The 18,003-nt window shown below is 55.1% G+C and overlaps 2 protein-coding genes across 4 annotated transcripts in view; both read right to left on the bottom strand.

The window, feature by feature from the left end:
- DSCAML1 (DS cell adhesion molecule like 1) overlaps window positions 1-10,253 on the bottom strand; it is a 76,924-nt gene extending 66,671 nt beyond the window's left edge. For 2 of the 3 annotated variants that reach the window (XM_015884082.2, XM_015884081.1), the window contains exons 1-3: window positions 10,114-10,156; window positions 3,348-3,665; window positions 1,794-1,940 (exon numbers count right to left, since the gene is read on the bottom strand). In XM_015884082.2, the coding sequence (XP_015739568.1) occupies window positions 1,794-1,940; window positions 3,348-3,665; window positions 10,114-10,156 (508 nt within the window). Of the gene's footprint in view, window positions 1-1,793; window positions 1,941-3,347; window positions 3,666-10,113 lie in introns of all 3 variants that reach the window. The other variant, XM_032449058.1, reaches the window with a different exon arrangement.
- Window positions 10,254-15,555: 5,302 nt separating this feature from the next.
- Window positions 15,556-17,433, bottom strand: FXYD2 (FXYD domain containing ion transport regulator 2). The gene is made up of 6 exons (XM_015884133.2): window positions 17,343-17,433; window positions 16,780-16,818; window positions 16,603-16,677; window positions 16,033-16,069; window positions 15,881-15,911; window positions 15,556-15,753 (listed from the first exon to the last, which is right to left on the bottom strand). The coding sequence occupies exons 1-5, from the start codon at window positions 17,350-17,352 to the stop codon at window positions 15,887-15,889; spliced, it is 186 nt and encodes a 61-aa protein (XP_015739619.1). The 5' UTR covers window positions 17,353-17,433; the 3' UTR covers window positions 15,556-15,753; window positions 15,881-15,886.
- Window positions 17,434-18,003: the final 570 nt, after the last annotated feature.

The raw sequence follows: 18,003 nt of genomic DNA on the forward strand, positions 1-18,003 counted from the left end.
GCCCTGCTCCTGCAACTCCACTGCACAGCACAAGTCCATCAGAGCACCCTGACGTTCCCAGGGTCTCCAGCACCATTAGGAGCACCCAAAGCAGAAGAGCAGCACCAGGAGCCACTATGCACTGAGCCAGCCCATCAGGGAACAATGCTACTCCTGAGTTACAACTGCTGCTGAAGGCATTTCCATGATGCTGAAAAACCTCCTGAAACATCAGAAAGATGTTTGTATACAGGTTTGTATTTGAGAAGACTGTTTGCTAAACAAAAATCTCCCAGGCACAAGGCTGCTGGAGACACAGAGCAGCTGCCCATCAATGAGCAGCATCCTTCCCAGGAAAGACCACGGAGCGAGGAGTCTCATGCAATATTTCATCCTGAGACTGTCAGAAGTGGGTCAGTGCTGGGGAGGAGGGGCACTGGGCTGGAGCCCTGACCACGGCGGGGAGTTGGCTCCTTGCCCCAGCTCCACAGCCCGGCGTGGGCTTAGTGCCAGCACCAGGATTGGCAAGGGGGTCGGTGGAGATGTGTGTCCTTGATGCTCCAGCTTGATGCTCCAGGTCACCTCACAGACCCTACAAAGCCCCAATAGTAGGAAGGTTGCTGCCTCCCTATGTCCATCCCCATGGCAAACATAGGGGAGCATTGATCCAACAGCTGCACCCCAAGATGCCACCACAGCCCTCCGGAAAGCTGCTCGTCCCCCTCCAGGTGAAGAACTCTGCTCCTTAAGCTCCTTAGGAAACAGCCCCGCAAGGCAGATTAGAGCAAATCCCCTCCCATGCACGGACAGCAGCTGGCACCGGGATGCCCCCCCAGCTGTCCCTTGCTGGTGGCAGCCCCTGGGCACAGCATATCCTGGGGGAGCAGCAGGACTTACTGACCTGTGAGCAAATATCAAGCGCCGAGTGCTCACTTTGGGCAAAATCCTTTAATTCTTTCTGGATCCCCTGGGGAAAGCAGCATCGATCGCTTTACTACCAGCTCACCCACGCTGTGCCGGGCAGCCAGCACAACCATCAATACAGCCAGGGAGGGAGCCAGGAGGTCACCCCAGCACACTGGGATGCTGGTGGCCCCATACAACACCTGCCACAGCCCTGTGCTGCTCCTGAGCCTGCAACAGCCCTGCAAGACCCAGCACAACACAGCCAGCAGCATCCCCTGCTTGACCACACCAAGCCTGAGAGGCTATATTCTACCCAGGGGGACCTGCTGGAGCAGGACCCTGCTCTCAGAGCCACCCTGATCTCTTAGGTTATCAAAAGCCATGGGGAACTGCCCAAAGGTCCCTGCAAACGGTTGGGTACTGCTGTCTCCCTGTGTAACACTGGTATATCCTGCCAGAGTGGCCACATGGCTGCCTGTTGCCCACAGAGGGAAGAAAAGCACAATGCCATTTTCAAGTCGAGAAGCTGGAAAACTGCCTCTGTGCCATTGAAAAAACAGGGAAACCAACCAGCTGTAGGTCAGGATGGGGACAGCATCCTGCTGTCCCAGCGTGGCGTGCCACTCAGACATGGGGGTGAGATGGCTCAAGAAGGCAACAGACACCAGGACAGGAGCCACGAGCTCAGCAACGTGCAGAGCATCACCATCCACAGCACCAGAGACACCGACACGGCACATCTGCTCACACCACCAGGCCTCTCTGTTGGGAAGCCACAGGATGGTCCCCAATAAAAGCCTTGGCTTTGGCAGCACAAAATGCCATCCTCCATAACAGCCAGCCCAACACCGCCAAGCAGGTCACATATTCCAAGGAACACGGCGCTTCCCCAGCAGCTGCTCTCTTACCTGGGATGATAGAAACGGTGTCTTTTTCCCAGGACACAACACTAACATATTCCTGCACTGAGGAGGGGATGAGGCACTTGAAGACAGCCACGTTTCCACGCATCGACCTTTGGTCCTCCACCCGGACGGTGTACGGCTCCCTGAAAACTGCAGAGAGGAGCAGAAGGTTGGTGGTATGACAGCACTGGATGGAAACCCACTTAGTTTTGCTTTAATCCTCCATCTTCCCCCCCCAAAGAAAAAACCAACCCCCCACCTCGCTGGCTGTCAGGACACATTGCTTTGCTGCTAAAGATCAGGAGCAGCCCCTGATGCTGCCAAGCTGCTTGTCCCACAAAGGTAGTTAAAAATCAAGACCAGCATGCTTAGAGTTTTCCATTGGCCAGAGAGATTTACCCCCTGCACTCACTACCAGGTTTGCTAAACCTTTTGAGAGTTTTCCCAATTCCTCATATTTTTAATTAGGTCTTACTTGCTTTCTTTATACAGCTGTCATTGGCTTTTTGTGCTGCGTGGCCATCATAAAGCAGAGGACACAGATAGCCCAGTGGATACAAAGCTTTCAACCAATTTCAAGTATTCCAGAGCCAAAGTGCTTGGAGCCACCACTGCTGAGGCCATCCTGGCGGCCCTGCTCATTGCCCCACTGTATGCTGCCCACTAATTGTACCTGCTAATAGGACAGAGGTGGGCCATGGGCAGCAAGGGAGCTTACAGAGCTCTGGCACAAGGAGTGGGGGCAGCTCCTTTCTGCACAGCCACATTTACAGCACCCCTACCTGCCACCATCCCTCCTCCACTATGCTGTGGTTTATAGGTAACCTGCTAATGTTGGTAAATAATTCACTCCAGGAGGGGGGTTAATACCCATTTACTCTGCAGTACAAGGTATTAAAATAAAAAAACCCTGTAGTCACTTCTGTCATGTTCCCTCTGCTAGCCCCACTTTTAATAGGTTACATAATGAAGCCATTCCTGGGCTATTAGCCCTCCTCAGCCTGGTCAATAATTTACCATAACGGCTTTTGGAAGCAGCTCTTTGCCATATTCCTCCTTTTTTCTTTGCTTAATAAGCCTTGGCATGCTTGGGCTGGATGCTCTAATGGGAACAGAGTGGTCTGAGAGGGGCTGTGGGACACGGTGGGGCTCTGAGCTACAGATGGATATGTCCCAGGTCCTCCTGGGTTTATGCTGCTTAAGGGAGGTGCAAGGATGCAGCCACACCACTGCTGCACCCAAGCCACACTCCATGCCCCTGCCCATCACTGTACATCCCTCCTCGTAACAGCAGCAGACCTGCATTGCACAGCTTGCCCTGAGCTCAGGCAGGACACAGCTCACAGACACATTGACAGCTGCCTCCCGTTCATCCAACCCCTGCTCTCCGGCTGTGCAGCATCGATTGGTGCCCTCACAGCAGGGCAGCACAGCCCGTGTTCAGCGCTCCTCCGAACACAGCAGTGTGCTGTCATCATCCCACACCAGGTGAGCAGGCCAGGAGACCGAAGAAAAGCCATCACAGCATCGAAGCCCCAAACCTCAGAGAGCTCCTACCTGCTTTAACACGGATATTCGGGCTCCTGATTTTGCCAGCCGAGTTCTCCGCCGTGCAGAAGTAGTCGTTGTCGTGGATAAAGCTATTGAAGGCTGATGGCGAGAAGGGGTAGAGCTGCAAAGTCCCATTGGCATGGACATGCCGGATGTGGGGCACATCGTAGATGTCGTCTCCTGTGGCCAAATACCACCGAAGGACGGCGCTGGGTGACCCCGCGGCCGGGCAGGGGATCACCACCCCCACTGTGCTAGAGAAGGTGACCTGCTGGATGGAGTCGTTCACAAAGTAGAGGCTGGTTCCAGCATCTTCAGTGTGAGCTGCAGAGGAAGCAGAGTCTGAGGGTCAGTGTGGATGGCGATGCTCCCCAAACTCAGCCACACAAAGAGAACATCAGGGCAGGGGCTGGAAACACGGGTCAGGAAACATGAGCATCTCACCACAACCAGATGCCCCCACGCATGGGTGCTCCTCAGCCAGATGTGCAGCCCCAGATGTGCAGCACAGGCTCTGCATGGATGCACCTTTACCTGGTGACAGGAGCTGAGCGTGCACTGGTGGCCCTGAGCTTGCACCAAAGCACAGCTCACAGCACCCAGGAGCTGCCCAGGATCACCGCAGAAAAGCAAAGGAGACCTCTCCACCCAGCACCCCCTTTGCCACTCCAGGACCACAAGCTCCCTTTTTCCACCACAGTGAGCAAAGCTGACTACAAATAAGGACGAGGCAGCCCCCAGTCACTCAGTTCCGTTTTTTCTTTTTTTAGCCTCACTTTTCTGCGTGGGCAGAAGGACACAGATATAGCAAGCGGCCCTCGGCAGTGTATTAATAGCTCTGCCTGGGAGCACCACTCGTGGTGCTGCAGAGCCAGCACACAGCGTGCCATGCTGCCGGCTCCAGCAAGCCGCTGGGGACCTCCCTGACCCCAATTCCTTCACCTGGGGAGGAGAGAACAGGAACAGGAGGGAGAACATCCACCAGGCTCCATGTCTGTGCCTGCACCATGCTCCACTCATTGTCAGCCAGGACAACAAAGGAAAGCCCAAAGCACCTCAAGCCCTGTTCATGTTCCTGTGCTCCCAGTGCACCCACATCTTGCTACGCAATGAGCCATCATCTAAAATGATGATAAAAGAGACCAATTCTCCCCCTTTGCCTACTCAGAGCCCCTCAGTCTCACACCAAGGCACCGCAGCCAACAAAGGTTGGAAAAGACCTCCAACCATCAACCCATCCCCAAGAGCTGCATTTACAGAGCTGCACCACAGAGCAACCAAAGGGACTGGCAGGCAGAAAGACCCAGCACCATCACTGCATCCCAAACAGAAAGCTCTGCATGGCCATGACTGCAGAGCACTGACACGCACCAAGGCAGGATGCTACCCAACCTGCACCCTGCCCCAGCAGCAATGGGAGTGCAGCCCTATGGGGAAGCATCATCCTTGCCTGGTGAGGGTTACAGCTGGAAGGGCGAAGGGTGGAAGCAAAGAATGGAAAAATACCTCGTAAACAGAAATTCAGATTACCCATGGAGCTTTTTCAGGTCAAAGGGAGAAAGGGATTTTTAATAGAAAATGGAAGTTATGGGATTGGCAATAGTTATGTGACAGACGCATAGAGTTAAATCCAGATAATCTCCTTTACCATTTAGCATTGAGCACCATTCTAATTCCATGTTTCATAAAACTGGCTCCAAATCACTGAGGGGGGATTAAAATATATATATATATATATATATATTCAGAAATAGCGCCGCAATATTTTTAAACCAGAAATCACTGCTCACATCTGGTCAGATGTGCTGACCCCAACCTAAATATCCAGGGCATTAATTCACGCGAGCCAGAGAATGAGGCGGCTCCAAAGGAGCCCAAATGGAAGCGTTTTGCCTGGGGAAGTGCAGTGAAGCAGGCACAGCACCAGACTGCTGGTTCCAGAGCTGCACAAAGCCCCGCACGCAGCCGGACACTGTCTGTCTCACTCTGAGAGGCACGTATTTGAAGTCATCAAGGCGCAATCTTCTTAAATTGTAGTAAATTACAACCTAGAGGTATTGAAATATTAATATCTCTCACTGAGCTGGGAGAAGAGAGTCATTTTGCTATCATCCCGTAGGAATATTTACTAGCCTCGATGGCTGGACTTTCCAAACTCAACTCCCTCTGGATGCACAGCCACTCTCGGCACTGCGGAGCCACGCGCTGTACTAGAAGCACTCATTTACTTTAACGAGTGGCTGAGGCAGAGCAGCCATAAATTGACCCTGGGGTCCATCAGCAGCCACGTGCACTGGGAGGAGGCAGCTGCAGTGTAGGTGTGAGTCCTGCGTGGAAGTGACACACAGAAATGCCATCACCTCCCCGACGGCAGCCCAGCAAGGCAATGCTTCCTCACCTCCAGACCTCACAAGGAAGAGCTGCTCCTGTCACATGAAATGGGTTCAGAGCTATTTGCCATGAGTGTGTTGCTGCCATGCAAAGAGTTTGCAGCACCACAGAGAAGGCAGCTGCTGGACTGCAAACCCACTGCACCCCACCAGCAGCACATCCCCAAGGCTTCCCCTTGGGCTCAGTTCTCCAGGTGCCTCCTATGATCACCACCAGGCAAGCAGAGAAACTGGATGAGCCATGGGGGCTGCCCAGCCACCAGCTGTGATGGGCTCTGCCAGGAACAGCAGGCTAATCACCGCCTCACCACTCATTTATTATCCTCATTAAGGGCATTTGACACATGCCCTGTTCAAGGAGAAAGTGAAGTGGGTGGGCATAGAGGTAGGTGACATGGCCTGACCTTGCCTCCCTGCTGCCAAAAGGTGGGATAGCTCCATCCCATGCTGCCCATCCATAGACAAGCAGCTCTTTGGCTCTGCCTGGAAGGAGCTTCAATCACCATCAGAGCACTAACAATCTTTCTGCTAACAAAGGGAGAGTCCTCGGAGCAAGAAGTGGCATCTCTGAACATCACAGAAGGGAGAGGAATGGTGAGACATGGGGACAAACGCACATGGCAGGGCTCCTCCAAGCCCCCCCTCCATGCAGGAGGTCCCCCCCATGCAGCAGTTTCCCAGAGCATCTCAAAGCCAAGCAGTCAACCCCCATGGAGCAGTGCCCCCAGACACCAAGTACAGCCCCAAGGGCAGCCCCAGAGCACCAGCCACCTTCCTTAGGAGGGAGTGCTGAAGCAGAACCCAGCTTCCAACCCCCTGTGGGAGGGCATCCTGCTCAGAGTGCTGCTGCCTGCTCCTTAATGCATCTGCATGGAAATTAAGGCCTGAACCACCTCCAGCTATTGCAGCAGCACCCAGGCACAGGCTGTAACCCTTGCCTGGAAGGAGCAGCGCTCCCAGTGATTTACCCAGCCCCTGCAATGTACAAATGGCCACCACCAGCTTCATCCCACTAGAGTGTCATTGTCACTGCCCCATCCCTGGGGGCTGGCATGGAGCCGGGCATCCCCCAGCTCTGCACCACCTCTCTACAGCCTCACAGCCTCCTCCAGGAGGTGGAAACAAGCTCGGGAAGCACAGGCAAAACCTCTCCCTGCCCTCCAACAGCCCACCCTTGTTTCTCCAACAGCACCTGAGACCTAAGGGGACATCAGTGACATGACCAGGACAGGCTGCAGCAACACACCCAAAGGGAGGTGGGTCAGATCCAATGGACAGAGAGGCACTGAGGCCACACAAGCCTACTGCCAGCCTTCCTGCAGAGCCAGCAGCCCATCACTTCCAAACCACAGCTGGCACGCTTGCCTTAAGCACAGACAGATTTCTGCCCCACAGCCGACAGGTGTAAGATGAGGGAGCATATCCATAACGCAAGCCAGAGGAAGGCAGCTCGCTCACCTCATCCCTTCCTCTTTAAGCCATGCTCGTTCCCTTCTCTCCAACAGAAATGAAACCCAACGGCCCCTTCCAAGAGGCAGCTGCTGTGAGCAGAGTCAGGAAATGGATTTCCAAAATATTTGGTACAGCTCTGCTAGCAGGTGATGATGGCGAGATGCAGATGGTACACGGTTGGGTTTGTTTCTTAACCATCTACAAGCAGGGAAACAGAAACCGATGACATTATAACATACAAATACGTAGCTGGCTGTAACTGAGATTTCAAAGACAAGAAATGCTCTGGACCCAAGGCAGCCACTGCATAGCTTCTCATTACAGCGTGCTTTGTATCTGCTGTGACATCCTCCTTCATGCCCTCCTAGGAAGCCACACTCGTTAGCAGCCTGCTTATCTGGGTGTGAGATGACTTCATGCGATCCAAGGCACAGCTCAGAACTCACACGCTGCCATGTCAGAAGGATTCCTGCCACAAAGAGATGCTTCCAGTTTTATCCCTGCTCCGTCAGCTGCTTCAAACGAGGACAGTGCTCCTCACCACTCCACTCCAAACCAGACGGGTAGAAATGCTGCAGCAGAAAGGCACCCTATATGCCCACAGCACTGCTGGGCAGCACGGCCCTGGCACCCGCAGCCTCTGCTCCTCCAGAGAACAAACACCAAGAAACATAGGGTTACCCATCTCAATTTCTCATCCAAAAGCAAGAACAGCCCTGACCCAATGCCAGGTGCAGGTAAGAGCTCTGGGCACGTTGCCACCGTGGCTCCCAGAGCTGGGAAACGTTGGCTATCCACAGACTAACAAACGCTGGGCACAGCGAGGGCTCAGCGCCGCAGCCTTCTCCTCTGTGCATTTAATGAGGCTTCCATGTTTCATTTCAGAGACAAATGAGCACCATGCCATGCTGGTGGGGGGGGGGGGGGGGGGGGGGGGGGGGGGGGGGAGGGCAAGATGGGGAAGAGATTAAATAAAACAATTTAAAAAATTAAAGCAAAAATGAAGGCTGCATCGTCCACTGCACCCAACGATGGAGCAGAGCATAAATCTAGTGCCAAAATAAACCAGGACAGACCCAGCAAGAGATGATCTCCCAGCTCAAAGCCTCTGCTCCTCATCGCACTGCTCACACCACGGAGCTCCTTCTGTCCTTCCTGTGGGCTCCCCACCTTGGTTTGTTCTACAAGCAGGGGAGAACGAAGCTACGGCCACCAAGAGAACCCTCAACTCCAGCAGCCCTCTGGATCAAATGCTTATTTGCTTTCCGCTCCTACTTGAGCTCTTGTTCTACAGCGGGAATGTATTAAAAGGTTGTGCTCCGATGCCCAGAAATATTAAGTGCCTGAAAGGTTTATCGTGCATTAAGCAATTCATTCTTTTTTTTTTTTATCCCATTATTATAATGAAAACTTCCCATTGTATTGCTGTCCTCTCTTTGGAACCGTTTCACTTTAACACTTTCCATCACCGAGGCTGCTCAGCACTGAAGATGCGTTTCATTCCCCCTCCCCTCCCCAAAAAAAATAAAGAGAAAATGAGGCCACGAGGAGTTGTGCTAATGGAGGCTTTTAATTTGCACTTCTCAGAAGAGATAGCTCTGTGGGATGAGATCCTTCTTCCAAGAAGCTGGGGCTGCAAACAGGGGTTTATTGGCTTTGCAGCTCGTTATTTTGGCAGCTGGGGGCAGGGAACGGTGGGGTCCTCAATGCTTATTTGTTTCCATTTTTCCCCCCCTCTCCTTGTAGCACGGTAAGAAATGCAAATGTAAGCAAAGCAGGCGCTGGCACATTCAGCACCAGCAGATCCGAAACAAAAGCAATTTTGGTTAAAGCTCCCAAACGCAGTTTTAGCCCCAGCTCTAATAAAACAGCTATTCCATAATTAATAATTGATGGAATAATTGATCACCGGGCAACTGGACAGGATGTCCCTATTAAGCCTCGGTAAATATTATTCATTGGGTTAGCACTGAGATAGATGTGCGATTTGACAGCGGGAGAAGTCTCATAGAAGGAGGCAGCTCCGTTCCCCTTTATTTCTCTTTCATTTCCTAAATTCCTCCCCCATTTCTGCTCCCAAATGTCAAGAAAAAAACCCAATCAAAGGTAATTGGGGCAAAAGCCATTTCCTATCCCCCCCAAACACCCCGCCTGCCACAAGGTGGGCACTTCCCCGATCTGCAGACGTAGTGATGGACGTCCAGAGAGGTAATTGATGAGAGAAGCACAATTAAACATTCCCACGGACCTGGAAATGGGCAATTCCTTTATGTAACATCGATTGATTGTTGTCACAAACGCCCTGCAATTTAACTGCCCGCGCTCCACGCGGCTCCTTGGCTTTCTATTTTAATTGCATCTATATCAGACTTGGTTTAGAGTATTACCTCCATAGATTCGGATAGCATTCACTTAATCTCCAACTTTAAATTAATCTCTAATCTTTAAGTGTGCATCTCTCCTTGACATACTTCTTCCACGATCCCCCCATTAACTCCCCCTCCCCTTCCCAATCTGATTCATATCAAACCACTGGGTTACGCTTAATGCAACATTCCTAGAGGGAAGGATGTGATTTTTAAAGCATCGCTGGATTTATCCAGCTTGATGGGATTAAGAACATCGCTCTAAGTAGTCCCGGTAAAGCGGGCACCGAGGCACAATGTTCCCCGAAGTAGCGCTGCGGGGCCGCCGTCCGGGGCTGGGAGCGGGGATGCTGCACCCGTCGGTCCGCGGGTCTCAGCGCCTCCGGGAGCTGCACCGACCCGCACCGTGCGCTCCTCCGGGGCAGCGCTCCGCCACGGGGCGGCCCGAGAGTCCCGGAGCGCCGAGCGGCTGAGGAGGGACGGATGGGAGAGAGTGGGGGAGGAAGGAGGAGGGGGTTCGACCGCGGCCCGAGGGAGCCCACCGCCCTCCCCGTGCGGACGTACCTTTCCGCAAAGAGTACAGCAGGAAAAAAGTTACCAGCCACATGCCATAAAGAGCACCTATGGCCCCGGGGTGCGGCGCAATTGCGGACGGTGCGGTGCCCCCGGCGTGCCGCGCTCCCTGCCGCCGCGCTGCCAGCCAGGTTGAGATGCCCAGAGCCGAGCTCGCAGCCGCTCCTCCTCCCCTCTCCCGGCGAGTGGCGTCGGGAGGGTGGGCCGGGCTCCCGCGCACTCCCCGCCCCCGCGCCCCGCTCCCCGCCGGGCCCCTCCGCGGCCGCGGGCGGACACGGCCCGGGGCTGAGCCCCTCCGCTCGCCCGGAGCGATCCGAGACGGCCCGGGTCCCCCCCCCCGTCCGAGAGGGAGCACATGGCTTCCCCGCGCTTCCTCGGGCCGGGCCGCGTTTTGGGAGGGCGGCTGATGACACCCAGCCCTTATGCAAGCAGGGGGTGTGTGCTCACAGCGCACCCTTCCTCTGCCCACCCCGGCTGGTGGCACGCACCGAGCCCGGCGCTGCGCTGAGGTCGGAAATGGGCTCAACACCTGGGCGAGCGCAACCGCCCCGCAGCGCCAGGTGTGTGCGCTCGGGTTCAGTGACAGCTGGGCTGTGCCCGTCACGCTCCGTGAAGCTGAGCACAGCAGAGCACAGCTCCATCCTCTGCAAACCTCAACTTCACCTTTGTACAGAAGGGTTTCCCCTGGGGTGAGCCGTGTCCTGGCTGTAGAGCTGCTCCTCAAGGCGGCGTGCCGTGCACACCTGAATTTCACAGCTGATAGCGCTCCTCCTCCTGGAAACCTCTTAACAGCCCAGGGATAGAACTGGGTTTTCAGGACAAGCAGCACCAACACTCAGCAATCCCATAACACAGGGCCTAGCAGACCTCACTGCACCAGCATTCCTCCAGCCAGCAGATACATGCCAGGCCGTGCTGTATTGTGGGGTGTATTTAACACAAGGCTTAATTGATTGATCAACACCAAAACCAGTTTATCTGGACCATTTGAGGAGTTCAGGTTGTCTTGTCTTGGAGTGATCACAGAGCTTTCGCTTTGCTTTCCAAAGCAAACCTTTTCAACCCCAGTTTGTTGAGAAATAAACAAAGATTGAAGCAACAATGAATAGATAAAAATATGCGCTGTCTTCTTTAAAGAAAAAAAACACAACCCAATGGTTTAGATTTAGAAGAAAACACACCATCTCCCAGTATAAAACAATAAGAAATGCAGCTCCTTGGCCATTTTCAGCCTGCTCCAGCTCATTGCAGCCCCTTCCTTCTTGAGAGGGGTTAGGGAGAGCTGGGCATCACTACCCACAAGGTGCCTCCTGCACAGTGTGTTGGCACCACAGCCCTTCCTCCTCCCCCCTGAGGCAGTGCTTCATCACCTCCAGAGCTGCTAGCATCCATCACCCCCCTCCCCCAGCACTGTGTAACCATGTGTGGGTGTCCCCACATGCAGCCCTTCCCACACCCACCCTGCATCCCCCAGGGAGTGAGATGCATTTCCACCCCCTGCTCCACCTGTGTACAGATATTATCTGACATCCAGCAGGGAAATTGGAATTCAGGCCCATACCCAAAGCCACAAGCAAGTCCCAGGCCCTGGGGAGTGCCAGCCACATGCCAAGCATCTGCCCCTTCCCCCCCACAAGAGGCTGAGCAGAGCCTGCTGATGGGAACCTTCCTCCTGCTATCAGCACACTGCTGGTCCCAGGGGCAGCTCCTGCTCCCTGCAGTGATGGATGGAGCACAGGGCACTTACTGAGAGCCCACCCCTGAGTTCTGCCCTCATATTCAGGGATGGTGACCTCCCACAGCCCCCACACATGAGCACTGACAGGGGTATTGGTGTGTCTCCTTCACGTGAGCACTCAGCCCAGAAAGCTGTTACCCTGCTGAGAGCCACCCCGCTGGCAGACTGTGAGCATCACACACCTCATACAGCCCCTCTCCACATCAGCACAGAACACATACAGGAGAGATGACACACTTGGATCCTGGTGAAGGAACTGCTTTGTCCAGAGCAGCCCTACCTGGCTGTGATTTTTCTGCTCTGGTGTTGGACAGCATTTATACTCAGCTCCTGGATAACCCCTGAGCTCCTGTATCCCCTTATCACACTGGGTGCGTTGGCCATCGCATTTTATCTACCACCAAACACACAACCTGCATGCAGGCATGGAGGAACACTGGGGAAAGCAGCCTTGCTTTGGCCTCACACTATGGCCACACCTGAGGACCTCTCCCAAGGACACAGCCAGCTCACAGCCCCCTTACCCCACATCCCCCAGCCAATCTGCCAGACAAATCCCACAGAGGAAACACTCATTAAAACAACAGGGCTACTTATAGGATTTCCACAGGATGCTTCCGATGCAGCAAGGGGTTTAACCTGACAGCACCCCTACATCTAAGGAGGCAGCCCACTGCGACCCCAGCCTTCCAAGAACCCCACAAACAGCCTCTATCCTATATGAAGATCCCCAGCACTGCTCCACCATACAGAATTCTTAGGGCTGAGAGCCCTTGGGACTAATTGCAGCGTGGGCTGCATCTGCACCTGAGCTAATTGCATGCACCTGGGTCTTAAAGGGGCAGGCACAGCTCCAAGTGCTTTCTCAACACAGGGAAGGGGCAACAGGCCTTGGGCCCCCCCAGGATGGCTCAGTGCCAGACTGCATCAAGGAGCAAAGCCCCCACCCCGCTCCGTTTCCCCGATAGCAAAGGGTAGCGGGCAGCTGGAGGGGCAATGCCGGGGGCTTGGAGCTGCGTGTCGAGGTTGATGACACCTCGATCAGACTGAGAGCAGCGAGTCAGAGCGCTCCGACAGCCGCGCGCCTTCCGAGGGATGCTCGGAGCCGGCTGTGCCTCGCGAAGTGCGGCTTCTGCCTCCCCCTAGTGCCGCTGTGCGGAGCGGCGGGTCCGGCCGAGAGGCAGCGGGGCCCGACCAGCTTCGAGCCGGGCTGCGGGGACCGCTCATCGGTTCCCAACTCCGTCTTAACGCCAAACCCGCCTGGAAAGCACAGCCCGTCCCTCCTGGCTGCCCGCTATGGGTCTCAGCGCCTGTACCGTGCGGGATCTGGGCTGGTATGAGTGATACACGCTAATAGCCCCTGCTCCGGAGCGTGACCCACAGGGAGGTGAGGGCTGAAATGTGGTTTGTTTCACTTGGGAGGATATTTTCAGCCCGTGGAGCGCTGCTGCTCTGGCAGATCCGGCGCTGCTGATGGATGCGCTGCCTTTTCGGGAGCAGAACAAAGGCAGAGCGAGGCGTGTGGCTGGAACCCCGCCAGCCCGGCCCCGTCTCTCCACATCGTCAAGTGTTCCTCCTTGGCTCCATTAGTCACCATTTGCTGCTCTCCTGTTTTAGCTAATGAGGAGACATTTTACATTCGCGTTTCCTCCCGGGCCAAATGCATCCGTGGTACCGCGGTGATGGCAGAGCTGCATTGATGGGCTGGGCACAATGAGCATCCCCTCATCCCTGGCTGCTGCCCCAGTGCCTCACCTTTCACATTTACAGTGCATTAAGCACCAAAACTGTCTGAGCCACGGCCTCTCCCTGTATCTGTCCATCTCTGCCTGGCAAAGTAAATGGTGAATGGTGCCAAGCTGCTCTGAACTAGATGCCCTCCCGGAGGAAAAGGACGTTCCAGTTGCCCACTGTATTATTTACCCAATCCCCTTTGTGTCACTGAAAAGATTTATTCTGAGCAGATTAATGGCTCAAGGCACCGTGTGAGAGAAATCCCCCAAGACTGCCTGGTTCAGGGCAGAAGGTGAGTTCCTGCTCACCAGGGCCAGCAGCTCCTGGATGCCCCCCAGGGCCATTCCTGTGGGTACCCCCAGTGGGGTGAGCAAAGAGGGGCAGAAGCCTTTTGCTGGGCATGCATGGGAGAAGGGCAATCAAGCAGAACATGGTGGCTTTTCAGAGTTCCCTGAGCCCCAGCTGGGTGTGCAAAGGGCTGAGTGTACATGCACACATGTGTGTGTGCAAGCTGTGCAGAATAATGCTATTAATGCCATCTGGTGCCGAGACACAGATCCCCCCGTGCAGGGAGCAGACACGGCTTTTTGCTCCCATTAATCTGCTCCCACTGCGCCTCTCAGGGTGGGCATGTGGGGGTCTCTCTCTCAGGGCTGATGCTGGGTAATGTGTACCCTGCAGGGCATGGCTGTCCCTGAGCCACAGCAAAGCCAGCATAGGGAAATGGGAGCCTGGAGGGCACACAGCACAACTGAGGGTCCTTCCCTGTGCCAGCTGCTCTCCTGGCTGCTGCACGCTCAGCTCCTTCTGCAGAAGGACACAACCACACCACACCGCCAGGCTGCAGGGCCTGGGAGCTGCAGCACAGAGAGGGGCTGGGGCTGCAAGCAAAGCCCTCAGTTCCTCTGTGCTGCTGCAGGGATGCTGCTTCCCTCTGAATGTTCCTGCTTGAACCATGCAAAGCTGCACCGAGCATTTATTAGTGGGTCAGTGTCAAAACAAAATTATATTTCCAAATAATCTCCTTACCGTGTTAAATAAGCACCTCAGATTATACAAATTGCACGGATTTTGTCTAATAACCTTCCCCCGGCTAATCCTATTTTACTGTCAGTGTCTGACCTCGATTTAAGCCCAAACGAAGCAGGTGAGGCAGTTTCTCCTCTGCTAACAGCATGGGGAGGGGAGGAGAGGTGTTTGAGTTTCCAGAATACAGAGCAAACCCACAAAGGGTTTGGACACAAAGAGTCCAAACCCAGTGCCCACTGCCCAAGTGGATCCCGGCAATGCACCCCCTGCACTGCTGCTGCTGGGATTGCTCCCTCTATTCCCTTTTCTGTGCTATTTCTGTTTTCTGCCTTGGCTTAAGGCTTGTTTCATCACCCCCAGCTGCATTGCCCTCAGGGGCAGAAGAACAGGGGCAGAAGTATAGGGCTGCATGCAGCCCAGGGTCAGAGCAGCAGGGCACAGTGCAGCAGCAGCAGCACACTGCACAGCGGTCGCTAGGTGTCTGCCTTGGTCCAGCACAGACACTGACAGCGAGCTGCACGCCTCACTCACTAATTGCAGGAAAGTGATTTGTTGGTTTGCATCCAAAGATGTGAAACTGATGCACAAATTCTGTGCACAGGAAAGATGCTCGGAGCAAGTGGTCCAAGGGAAGCAAGTGCAATGACCTCCCCAGCAGCACTGCCCATGTGTGCACAGCACTGAGCACAAAACCCAGGCAGTGCATCCCATGGGGTGGGCACTGAGGCCCCGCAGCCAGCCCTCAAGCTGGGCAGGAAGGCATTAGGGTGTCCGGGCTCAGGGACATCCTTCCCTCTATGGGACCCAGTGCAGATGGAGTTACTCTGTGACACTGGGCTGTGCTGGGCCTGTGTTGGAAGATCCCTGCAGGGCAGAAATTCGTTGGTGCTGGGCCAGGAGAGTGGGCAATTCAGAATGTCTCAGGCACAAAGTTTAACCTCTCTCAGCTGGAACTTTATTAGCTAAGAAACACTTGCTGAATCTACCAGAGGGGAAAGCACAAGGGCAATTAACATCCCAGCCTTGCCCAGGGTGAGCAGGGTAATGAATGGATGCATTGGAGCGAGGCAAGGGGTGGCTCTTGGCAAGGACTTCACAGCTGTGGATGAAGCTCTCCTCCCACAGCAGCTCTGGAACCGGATGGAGAAGGGGGGTCACAGTTCATCCCCACACTGCTCCCCCCAAGGCAATGTGCTTGTGTGGCTCTCAGCATTGCCCTGAGCCACGCAGCCCCAGGTGCCTCCTTCTGTAGCCTACCTGAAGCTACAGATCCTCCCCGTTTCCTTGTCTGTGGATGAAAAAGTGAGGGGAGACACATTACCCGGGGCAGCATCACAGAGAGGGGAGGGAGGACAAGCCAGTCCCTGTCTTTGCAGCCAGCAGGATGGATAGGGCTGCCTTAAACCCACCTTCTTTTCTTCTTCCCTCCGCAGTGGAACCGCTGGCCTGGGGGTGAGAGGATCATCTGAGGCTTCCTGTGCTCACAGCCCCCTCCCCATCTCCCTGCCCTGATGAAGACTGCAGGGCTGTTCCCCCTCTGAGCTCCCACTGCTGCCCAGCAACACCTGAATGCTCTCCTGGGTGCCCATCTGCCTCCCCAGGCTACTCCTATGGATGCGGAATCTTTGCTTATCTTTCTCCCTAAAGCACTCAGGAATGTCGTTGTAAGGGCAGCTTTGCAGAGCCCCACACACTTGGAACCTCATCCCTAGGAGCTGCCCAGGGCTGTGGGAATGCTGCTTTCTCCCTAGGGAAATGTCAGGCTTTTTCTCTGCTATTTTTAATGACTGACCTTCCCTCCGAAGCCTTTGATGCTGGCAGGGGAACGCTAAATATTTACACCGTCTCCTTCCCAACTTGCTTTGTGTTGGGAGTTGGTCTGGGTGGAAATTTCCCATGCAGATGCAGGCGATGCCCACCTTGGAATCAGGACTAACACCCTGGGAGCAGAGAGGAGCCCCGCACACAGCAGCACTTACTGAGGATGATGAGGAGCCCGACCACAAAAGCCACGACAGCGAAGATCAGCCCCCCGTTACGGATGGTCTCATAGTCTGGGGGGGAGGAGGGGAGCCGCAGCATCAGCCTGAGTGTGTGGGAGGTGGGCTGCCAGCCCCCCCAGCTCACAGCCACACACCACATGGGTACCCACTTACCGTAGGTGAACCTGTCCAGGCCCTGCTCAGGAGCTTGCTCTGGAAAAAAGAAAACTCAGTGGGAGCCTGAGCCTGGGAGCTGGGCTCAGAGTGGGCACCTGGGCAGGCAGATGAGGTGGAAAATCTGAGAGCTGTGAGGAAGAGTGCTCTGATTTCCTTCCTGATCCAGTAAAGGATTCCCAGACTCCTGTGTTTCACCCCAACTCACCGTGCTCTCACAGGATGCATTTGCAGGATGCATGAGACTCAAGCTTCAGGTGAAGCTGCACGCAGGGACCCGAAGCACCGAGCACCCCATGGGCTGGCATTGTCATTTGCCACTGTACAATCCACCTCACCTGATGGCACATCCCATGGCGAAGAGAACTTTGGCTGCAGAAATCCCCTCCAGAAGCTGAGTGCTGTCCAGTGCTAGTTCCCCAGTGGGCTGCAGGGCTTTGAGGACCCATCCCCACATCTCCCCCAGTGAGAGATGCCCCCACCTTGATGGCAGGAGGGTCCAGCCCTGCTCCCCATGCTGCAATGTGCCCCTGTGTGTTCCCCATTGCCCACAGCTCTCTTACCGTCCCCCATCGTGTCGGCGTGCCGTCCAACGGGCGTCTGGCACTGGGAGTGGGCACCCAGGGGAAAGCATGGTAATTGGGAGGCAAACCTCATTAAACATTAACAGCCTTGGTGTAATGTTTATCGCAGTCACGAGGGGAGGCCCAGGGCTTCTGCCTGCCTTTGGGAGGGAGGGGAGGGCCTGGGCAGAGTGCCTCTATCTCAGCTGGGAGGAGAGCTTGGATGCTGCATGGGAGTGAGAGAAAGGTGACAGCAATGCCAGGTCCCTGCAGCAGCTTGATCTGTGCCCCCAGCCATCACCAAACCATCCCAAGGTGCCACTGCACCCCAAAGTGGTATTGCCACTGCCAGGATGCCGTATCCCCCCCCCCAAGCTGTGCCACCTTGGTGGCAAGGCTGGCTGCCAAGCAGACCGCTCCATCCAGTTAGCCCTAATCTCACCACCAGTGAGTGGGAGCCCAAGCTGCTCAGTGCTGGGGGGCTGAAGGGCAAGACCCCCTGGCCATACCTGGGGCCCAGCTCCAACTAATCCCAGGAGATGCACACAAGGCCATACAGAGTCACGCAGCCCAGCATCACTCAGCATCCCTCTCTCAATGCACCAGTGGCTGCAGGAGGGATGTGCCCCAAAGGCCAGGGGACAAAGGGGCCTTCTGCCCG

This window comes from Coturnix japonica, chromosome 24, assembly GCF_001577835.2.
Source record: "Coturnix japonica isolate 7356 chromosome 24, Coturnix japonica 2.1, whole genome shotgun sequence".
In the NCBI taxonomy this organism is placed as follows: domain Eukaryota; kingdom Metazoa; phylum Chordata; class Aves; order Galliformes; family Phasianidae; genus Coturnix; species Coturnix japonica.